Below are 10795 nucleotides of genomic sequence, written 5' to 3'. Positions count from 1 at the left end.
CGTTGATGTATTATAAGTAACAACATAAATGAACCTGTGAACACATTAAAATATAATAGAGAAACATTTCCCATAAGCTGTTGTCCCGTAAATAGCTGATATTTTCACGGGATCGATGAAGTAAGAGAGAATTAAAGTAGCTTAAATAAGCAACATGCTAGTATGAAACTAAAAAAAGTTCAAAAATTCAGTAAGCTAACATGTATTAAGTGTAACTGAAATTCATAATTCTTACTCAAGCATTATTCTTTTCACAGGCGACTTTTAGCCTGCGTTTTTCGTATTCAAGGTCCCGCATTGCAATGACGATCTCAGGTTCAAGAGCAGAAACTTTAGCCCACAGCTGCCTGCAAAATTGTTATTAGAAAGTAAAGTGAACAAACCTATGAAATGGCTCAAATAATGTACAATTAGGCTATGGGGTGTGGTTGCTTGCCCACCGATCACCCCCATCCTCCACCTCACACCACCTTCCTCTCAATTCCACCTTCCTCTCCCTTCACCGAACCCAACCTGCATAAGAGATGGAGAGAGAGAGAGAGAGAGAGAGAGAGAGAATGCAGTCGGGGAGAAGGAGGAGATTTGCCTGAACCCAGCGTCAACCAAAGCTAGCAATCCTTTTTCCTGGTTTATAACCAAAAGTGTATTTGCAGTTTATATTTCTACATTTTGCATCTCTACTATTTGATTGTAAATTGGGCAAATCAGCTGCAAACAACCCAAGAGAAAAACTTATTAACTTGTTCATAGTAGCTGACAATCGATCTCATCAATTGTTACTCAAAGTCCAAAATGCAACAATACCTGATACTTTGCTAGCTCCATAAGGATCTCCCATGACCTACCTTTCATCTCAGAAAGCTATGAAAATAGGAAACATGTTAACCACTTACACATGAAAAGGACATATATGTAATCATGGTAATTGAGAACTCTTCAGCCTCACGAAGACTTATGAAGCTAGAGCAAATTTCATATTGTTGCCACTCAATTTCAAACCAAAGTCCAAAAGAACCTTCGATAAACACCTACAAAAGCAAATATTAAAACTAAAAGTCAGTAGACATTTAAACAAACATCTGGTAGGCATAGTCAATCACAAAAAACATGCTCAAACAATTGGTAGGAAATTACTTTTGATTAGTTACCTTAATTGCCAAAAATGGTTTATAAAAAATCAATCGAACCAACAACCTCGTCTTGTTGGATGCCCGTAAATTTAAATCAAAAACAAAAAATGAAGACTATTTTAACACAACCATAATTCTATTTTGATCAATTTCATTGAAAGCCCATCTGGGTATCTCCAATTTGGCCATTCCCGATGTTCAACAGTCTCCATGGCTATTTAAAGAAAAACTAAAGAAAGAATTACCAAAATGTGGTCAAACACGGTGAATTAACCTACGGATGTCTCATGTAATATGTTTATCGAATAACAACATACACAATCGCATAATACTATACAAACTTAAATAATATATTCGGACTAACCAAGCGTAAACTAACAAATGACATGTGAAACGTAAAACAAGAGGTGAGTAAAACATTACGAAGAGGGCTTTCGAGTGGACGAACAAATACGGATTCAGTGCGGCGAGCAACGAATCGAGCTTTTGAGCAGAAAACGAACCAACTGAAACGAAAAAGGACGGGTTTCGGTGATTCATCTGAATTTGATGACGCTGATGGCGATGTTAACCATACCAAAGCGTTGCAGCAATTATCCGAAGGAGAGTTTGTAGGAGCTGGAGGACTGGAGGTGCAGCGTTGATTGTACTGGCGGTTGAGGATCTTTGCAATTTAGTATATTTCTTGAGAAATGAGGGAGAGGGGTCTTTTGGAAGACAGAGGGTGAAGAGAAACCGACGGAAGCCAATAATCACGGGGAGGTTATAGGCGACGTGGGGGAGGAAAAGGGGAGGCATAAAACTGCCAAGAACTGCTACAGTTAAAAAATGGAGTTTAAACGGCTGAGATTTAATCTCAGCATGATCCAACAGTGGATATTCACTTGGATAGTGGTTAGACTTAATGAGTTCCATAGATATATATAATTCAAGCTTCTAAAATTACTTACGAGTCGAGTTTGTGCTTAGTTAAACTCAAACTAGTGTCGGTTACACCCCTTGATGCTAGTTAATGAGATTAATCAGAAAGTTTATTCGGGAGAGCCAACCGTGCACAACTAAATGTTCAAATGTTCAGTTATTGTTCATTTGTTTGATAAATCCCGGAAATAAGAATGGATAGAATAGGACAACCATGACTCCATGAATATTGATAGTAAATGACTGCACAATTTTTATTTTTTTTAAAGGTGTGGATTACTCGCGAATGTCGGGAGGTCTAGCATACGTTGTCCTAACCGGGTCCACGCTAGAGAGCCTCCTCGCACAATAGATCCCCAATTTAAAACCTCTCAATGAAAAACCTCTATCACCCAGACTCGAACCTAAGACCTGGAGGGGAAAACTCACCCGGACCCACCATAAGTGGAACTTAAATAACCGTGGCCACCACTAGAGCACTAGTGATGGTTCATTCCTCTTTGATGATGCTATCCGCAATGGCTTGCCATACCGGTTAAAACTTAATATGTGAATGACTTTGAAAATTGCTTCTAGAGTGGTTTGAAAATATTATCATATAAAAATAAAAATATGATTTAGCTTATTATTGTTGTTGTCATTTGAATTTTGTTTTATATGGTGAATGAACTCATTTTAAGTTTTAACCGTTACATGTTTTATCTTTATGGAATTATATTGCGAGTCTATAACAATCTGGGCCACGTTCACTGGGCTCGAGCCTACTAATGACTGGCCAATTATGATTGGGCCTAATTAAAAGGAAGGATCTAGATAGTATGTATGGGCCTCAAATCAAAGATTCAAATCAACCAAGACAATGAGACCAAGCGTAAATGATCCAGCGTCCGGTGCCACCTAACCCCAAAAGGGCGAGAAACACCACCCGCCTGGCGTGACCGGGGCATGAGTGGCTGGGGCGTTAGGCTGTGCACTCTTGTGGTGCACATAGTTGACCGTTGAGGCGTCGATCAAGAAAGAAAAAAGAGTTGACAAGCTAAAAAATAAAATATAAAAATGTATTAAAATCTATAAATTTAACCGACCTTCAAAGTATTTCTAAGATTGAACCTAACTCATTTAACTTTAATGTGCCTGATTTGAGTTCTATTTCTAAAAATTCGAACTTGGGCTGTAAGTAACTTTTAAACTAGAGCTTGACTCGGACTCTACTATTTAAGAAATACTTTATTATAATATTTATATATAGAATCGTAAAGTTTTATATGTAGCATGATATATATTATATTTTGTTTAACAACATTTTTTTTAGTTCTAAATATCACCTAATCAACTTTTTATAGAACGCGTTAACTTAAAGATGTTTAAATGAGCGAGACCACTCACCACACTGTGTCAACCACTAGGTCCGGCTCTGAGAATTTATGTACCTTGTTTTAGCTCGAAAAAAACGTGCCCCTAGGCTTTAACGAAATTGGGTATTACCGTATTAAGCTCACTAAAGGTCTAAAACTAATGTCAATGGGCTAATAACTAATCTAAACCATAAGAATAGTTTTGTAAGTGAGCCTATGTTGGTATTTGTATTGGTATACCATATTAAAAAAAAAATCTTTTACATATACATATCGGGTTTTTTTTTACAAAAAGCGTGCCCTTCGAAATATCGGGCCCTGGCCGGTGGTCCTCCCCGCCCACCTTCAGGGCCGCCCTTGTCAAAACCTCCTACTAGTCGTCGCTTCCACCTCCTCTCGCACAAAGGCCACCACAATCGCCACTGCTTCCAACTCCAACCATTGTGACCACCTCCACTCCCACAACCAACATCTCCACCATCGCCACTAGTACTAATGCATCCACCACTGTTGCTGCCAGTGGCGGATCCAGTCCTATTTTGTGGGTTCATATGAACCCACTTGGTTTGGAAAAAATGAAAAAAAATTAGTGAAAACCTTGTATTATTTGGAAAAAAAATAGTGAGAATATATCAAAACGAACCCACTGAAAAATTTTTTTGGATCCGCCACTGGTTGCTGCCACCTTTACCAGTGGCCGTCACCACTACCCTCAATTAACACGAATATAACGGATGAATCTATTTTGATACTTTGTTTATTCTAAAACGACCCATTTACGGCAAGTCTATTTTTCTGTTCTCGTTCCGACCAGAACCAAGTTGATACTTCTTTCATATAGTATGTTTTAATCCAAACACAATTTAATTCGAATCCATTGTAACGTCAGAAACCTGTTTCGACTGGTTAACTAGCCCCACTCGACCCACCCCTTTAGAGGATACACATTCAAAAACATTCTTCAAAAGTCAAAAATGATGATCAAAGAAACTTATAGAATAGCTAACCCTTGCAATGCACAGATTGGAACTGATTGTCAAAACATACTTGCCGGTGAAACCTGTTTTTCTAGAGTTGTGCATTCTACGACTATTAATATATAAACAAAACCTAACTGTCATCTTTGGTAAAAAAAAGGGTCGCGCCCCATTCGACAAAATATATGGTGTTTAAGGAAAATTTGTAATAATTACACACCCTAGCATGATATAGTTAGCCTATAAAACTGGTTGACTTGTCAATGAGTCTATATTACCTTTAGATTCCAAGATACTGTCATTTAGATTATTTTCGACAAGATGAAGTACTCTCACACATCTTTCAGCCTCTTCGAACCGTTCTTGCGCAGACATGAGCTCCACACATCTCTCTCGAAGATCCATTTGGGCGGCTTTTTTAACCAAAACGGTGTTCACCTTCGTTTCCATAAGCAAACTGCACTTCGTGCTGGCCTCCTTCCTTTTGCGGATGACGTCCAAGTGAGCTCGAAGCCACGACACATTAATGTTGGCGGGTAAAGTTCTTGTACAAATAATCTTAACATACTAAACATACAAATTGAAGGAAAACTCAAAAAGACAAGGTGGCATTTTTGTAATTATCAAAAACTATCAAAGTTACTCTACAAATATACCTAAAAAAACCTAACCATTCCCCCCACCCCCAAAAAAAACCTAAACCCCCCACCCCCCAAAAACCTAAAAAAAACCTACCCCCCCCCCCCCCACCCCTCAAAAACCTAAAAAAACCTACCCCCCCCCCCACCCCCAAAAACCTAAAAAAACCCAACCCCCCCACCCCCCCCCCCCACCCCCAAAAACCTAAAAAAAACCTAACCCCCCCCCCCCCCCACCCAAGCTAAAATGCTAAAAACTAAACCCCCAAAAAACCTAAAAAAATCTAAAAAAATAAAAAAAAAAAACACACAAATTATTTTATTTTTTAACATTTTTTATTAAAAAATCGCTACATTTCGTTAGCAAAAAAAAAAAAATTAAAAAAAATGTAAAAAAAATTAACATTTTAACATTTTTTTTTGCTAACGAAATGTAGCGATTTTTTTAATAAAAAATGTAAAAAAAAAAAAATTAGTGTTTTTTAAGGTATTTTTGGTTGTAACTTTGATAGTTGGTGGTAATTACAAAAATGCCACCTTGTCTTTTTGGGTTTTCCTTCAATTTGTATGTTTAGTATGTTAAGATTATTTGTATTTGATCTTTTGCCTAATGTTGGCTGCCTCAGTAGCCAACACCTGTTGCTCTATTTCTTCAATACTATCAATGCCATCGTTGGTTTGAATTCGACTGACAACTTCACAAACGTTCTCAAGGAAAGATGATCTCATGGAAGCGGGTTTGAACACACACTCAGCTGCAATGTCACCGTGTTTCTTGAAAATGGATTCAAGAATCGGTGCAACACTTTGCTTCACGTTGTAGCCTTGGACGCAAATTATGTCGGATTGAGATGAAACCTTTCCCGTCTGTACAATAAAAGGATTAGATGTGGCAAAATGATCGGGTCAAACGTGTTGGGTTGACTCAAATTCCATAAAAGTTAACATATTAAATGCAGTTTTAGAAATTTTATTATTCGTTACTTAGTTTAATCACTAGTAGCATTAAACAAGTTTCATTAATTTACCACAACACGATCCTCTACATGGTTAGATAGCGTCGGCATCTCTGTCTCGACACATCTCTGTCTAGCCTTACATAGTTCCTGCATAACAATCAAATATCATAAGATTTTAAATGACTAAAATTAAATGACTAAAAAGAAAGAGTTGAGAATATTTACATCATAACGCTCCTCTAGACTTGTGAGACGTGTCATAACCAACAACTTTTGTAACTTAATCTCCATCATCTCCTTCTCCTTCTCCATATCCATAGTTCGGTAAGTAGCGGTGTCGTCAGAGCTCGGCAGGGTGGTGGTGGTGGTGGCGGTGGTGGCGATGTCGTCTGCCAGCTGGTCACGCGCCTTATCTGATGAGCGAGGTTGAAATGTTAACCGTGCCTTCTTCTTCGACGGCGGTGAATAATCATTAGCAGAACTTTCTAAAAATTGACGGCTAGCTCTCCACCAATCCGTGGCAGACTCTGCAGGAGTTGGCGTCAAGACTTGAAGTGGCTCAAATCCCGGCTGAAAATTAACCGCACACTAGATTAACTAGTACTAATAAATAACTGAAATGAGTAAAACAAAAAATAATGTGCGTAATCGAGCCGAGCCAGGTTGGGCTCGAGCTCGAATCTAAACGAGCCAGCTCAGCTTGGCTCGATTATATTTTTGAGCTGAAAAGTCGAGCTCGAGCTTGGCTCGTAAAAATTTCGAGCCGGTTCGTTAATTTTTTAAAAATTTCTTAATATTTTTTTACAAATATTGGTAACATAAAAGCAAAAATAAAAATATACATATATGTATACACACACATACATACGAACCATCGAGTCAAGCTACAGAGAGCCGAGCCACGAGTAGAGTACCTTGGCTCGAGGAGCTCGGTTACAAAACAAGCTGGCTCGGCTTGGCTCAAAAACTAAACGAGCTTTTTGAACACCCCTACATACCACAGTGGCATCAAGGACAAATGGTAGTGCAAGCTCCCACGTTATACGTTGGTTCTCGTCCCAGCTAATGGCCCTCGGAATCCCGCCACGCTTGACAGCAAACTTCCTAGCGTAAGGGAAAACTTCAAAGATCCATATCTAGAAAATCACAATAATCAGTGGCAGATCTAGGATTCCGACCAAGCGGGAACGTTTTATAAATAAGCGGTAACGAAATCGAAAAACGTCAAATTTTTCCAAAATTTACACTAAAAACGTCAATAATTTTCCGACCAAGGGGTAGCGGAGGCTACCCCTTGGTCTAATATATATCCGCCCCTGACAATAATATAATTATCATGAAACTAAACTATATTTAAAATATAGGTATGGACGTATGGAACTTTATTAAACAAAATAACAATATAACCTTAAAGGCCCAAATAAATCCATGTAGCGAGTACAGAAGTGACTCGAGCAGAACGTTCTGCGAGCGCATTATGTAGCTGCCCGTACACAACCTTCCATACGTACGAACCCCATGGATACGAGTTCCATGACTCCAAGTCATCCACGAGATCTAGAAGAGCCGGGTCCACCACTGACTTTGACTCGCGGCCCATGAACCCGAGCTCAAGCAACATCAGCAGACAAAGTCGTACTGCATCAGCGTCCGATAACCGGTCAAGAGAGTTATCAAAGACGTTTTTGAGATCCGAAACCTTTATACTAGCTTGTACATGACCAAACACCCTCCCCCTAAATGCGATATCTGGTCTCTTTTGTCTCCAACAATGAGGCATGAATCGTAGTCCTGTGATGAGACAAAACTCCTCGGGTCCAAACCGCAACTCCCTACCTCCAACACGAAAAAATAATGCATTGTGAAGCCCGGCCAGGATATATTGAGTCTGTAGTATCAGGTGGACTAAATTTGATTCATTAGATGTGGATCGCACATCTAACCATGGTCCAGAACATGTGCCCCGAAATAACTCTGACCTCGCGGAGCCTGGTCTCAATCTAACCCGGATTTCTTTTGCTACTGCTATGTGGCATCTGATCTTCACTTCGGCCCCAAAATATGACTCCTGAAGAAACAACATTATACACTATATATAATCCGATAGAGGATCCTGTACATTAATCCAGAAGTGTGAGAAGTGTATTATAACACTATATATAACACTATATAACAACATATAAACACCGTATAACATTGTGTAACACCATATAACACCATATAACACCATATAACACTATGTAACACTATATACCACTATATAACAAATATAACACTATATTTTGTCTGATAGCATGTCTATGATAGATGTATAGTGTTATATTTGTTATATAGTGTTACATAGTGTTATATGGTGTTACATAGTGTTATACGGTGTTTATATGGTGTTATATAGTGTTATAATACACTTCTCACACTTCTGGATTAATGTCCAGGATCCCTACCCTATATAATCATATGGGCATCATAAATGAACGGTCAATCATGTATAACAAGTTGTATTTGAATGTAATTAAGCATACTGGCGTCGCATAAATGTTCAAAGATCATAAAAGGAAACCACCATCAAAAGAACGTTAAAGTTCTCCGACAAACCTTCTTAGTTGGTGTATCCGGGGTACAGGGCCGTCTCCGAAAGTAATAAAAATATTTTGGGCCTCGGGCGAGACAAAAATGGGCCCACTCCTTATATTTTAAACTCATCAGTTATGTATAAAAAAAACTACAATACGGTTACTATTTTTATAAAATAAACAAACAAAAATAGTTCAGCAAAATGATTGAACTTACTTAAACGAATCGTGCGACTCTCCTAACTTAAATTTAATGTGTAAAAAATAGAATCTAAAAAGATGCATCACAAGCCAAAATTTATGAAACATGGAAATAAATACCAAAAGTCAAAGCTTAACAGGCCGGCTACAAAAAAATAAAAAACAAAGGTAAAAAAATAATGGCAATGCTAAGAATCGAACACACAACCCTCGAGAACAAAACTGAAATCCTAGCCAACTTGAATACTCACTTATATATTAACAAAACCAGGCCCCAATTTTACATATTAATAGTAAACAAAAATTTAAAATTTCGGGCCCATTTTAGTTTTGGGCCTCGGCTTTCGCCCGGGCTGCCCAGCCCAATAACCGGGCCTGCCGGGGTATGTTCCTCTGTCTTGACCATATTTGAGTCAATCTGCATTTAAAAAAGACGATAATTATTAGTAAAAGATAGACACAAGAGCCCATATATTATATAGAACTAAGAGCATCTCCAACGGCGTCCCTTTCAAACGCCCGTAAATGTGACACATCAGCTGCCACATCATATCCTTCAAACGCACCCATAAACACATAGTCATGCATTAAGAGTTGTAAAATTGATGCATACTGCTGCAGTAACAGCATATATGAACTGAACATCCAATTGAATAATTAGTTTACAAAAAAAAAAAAAACATTTCGTGAATGGTGTGCATCCAGCAGCTGAATGCAATGTAAGAGCATCTCCTATACAAGAAAGCGGACGGCAACGTGGCACATCTAGATGCTTAGGTGGACGGATGGATGCATCTGAGGTGGTGTCCGGATTCAAATGTTCGGATGCTCGTCCGGAATTCCAAACGCAATGCGACGGACGGATGGTGGGGCCCACACACACCATCAATGTTAGGTAGTAAATAGTATAAGGGTATTATGTGTCATTGTTAGGAAGTAAGAGGTGATAGTTGTAAATAATCATTGTAGCAGAGTTCGTTTAAGTAACGAACTGAACAACCGTAACCGGTAGCTATTGATTTGAGAGTTAATCTCCTTCTCTTCTGTGATTCTTCTTCTTCTACAATTCTTTAGCTCTTAATCTCTCGATTACCATTTTGTATCGTAACAATCAACATTTTTAACATATTTATAAATATATTGGGTGTTTCTATACTACCCCTCTTCCGAACATACCCTAATGTGTAGGGATGGGCAAATGGTACCGGGTACCGGTACCGAATTTACCGAACCGGGTACCGACTTTTGACATTTTCGGTACCGGTATTTATCGGTTTTTACACTAAAATACCGGTACCGTACTGGTACCGAACCGTACCGTACCGCTTGAAAAAAAAATGGGTTAAATGGATCGTGTTTGGGTTGACCCAAATGTATGTATGTGGAGGTTAGTGTTTGAAATATTTGACTTGACACCTATAATAATATTTGTCCGGCTCAGGTTGCACATTTCAACCGTCAACACCGGAGTTTTAAAGGGGAAGCATGGGAGATATATTCTGATAATTTATTGTAATCGGATGCAAATAAAGAAAGAGTTAGGGTAATGATTCGTACCAGATGCAGTCACGTGAGTGATTGAAAATGAACTGCTAACTGTGTAAAGACATGAAAAGGGTAGGGTTTGGGTTCAGTGGTTGGTGACGGCGGTGGTGGTTTCAAAAGAAGATTATACGGCGAAGGAGTTGGTGGTTTGAAGTAAGATGAGCAATGTTATTGTTGGGTACGTGAAAGGGCAGATATTATATATTCTTCCATTCTTCTTGAACAACAATAGGACCAAAGATTTGATGGGTAAATTATTTTTAAAAGTTGATAATTTGTTTTTTATTGCTTAATTTTCGTATAAACTCCTTAGAACCGTGTGGGGGCGTGAGTTGGGGCGGCGGTTGCTAAACAAAGCTGGCTAGACCACACCGGGCTAGCGTTGGTCATGACGTTGCCCCACTGGTGTGGGGATTGAGCCTGGGGCGGGGCGGGGGTGGGGGAAGGTGACATGGTTGGCTGGTCCAATATAGCCGTTGGGGCAAGCCGTTGTCAA

The 10795-nt window shown here is 38.9% G+C and overlaps 1 protein-coding gene across 1 annotated transcript; it reads right to left on the bottom strand.

Moving 5' to 3' along the window:
- Window positions 1-4510: 4510 nt before the first annotated feature.
- On the bottom strand, window positions 4511-10516 carry LOC110935838. The gene is made up of 8 exons (XM_022178190.2): window positions 10312-10516; window positions 8576-9172; window positions 7388-8048; window positions 6979-7116; window positions 6206-6550; window positions 6050-6127; window positions 5634-5888; window positions 4511-4911 (listed from the first exon to the last, which is right to left on the bottom strand). Exons 3-8 carry the CDS (start codon window positions 7526-7528, stop codon window positions 4624-4626), a joined length of 1245 nt encoding a protein of 414 aa, XP_022033882.1. The 5' UTR covers window positions 7529-8048; window positions 8576-9172; window positions 10312-10516; the 3' UTR covers window positions 4511-4623.
- Between the last annotated feature and the right edge of the window lie 279 nt (window positions 10517-10795).

Source organism: Helianthus annuus, chromosome 4 (assembly GCF_002127325.2).
Source record: "Helianthus annuus cultivar XRQ/B chromosome 4, HanXRQr2.0-SUNRISE, whole genome shotgun sequence".
Taxonomy (NCBI): Eukaryota; Viridiplantae; Streptophyta; class Magnoliopsida; order Asterales; family Asteraceae; genus Helianthus; species Helianthus annuus.
The sequence above is the reverse complement of the archived record's forward strand: the minus strand, read 5'-3'. Positions and strand labels throughout refer to the sequence as shown.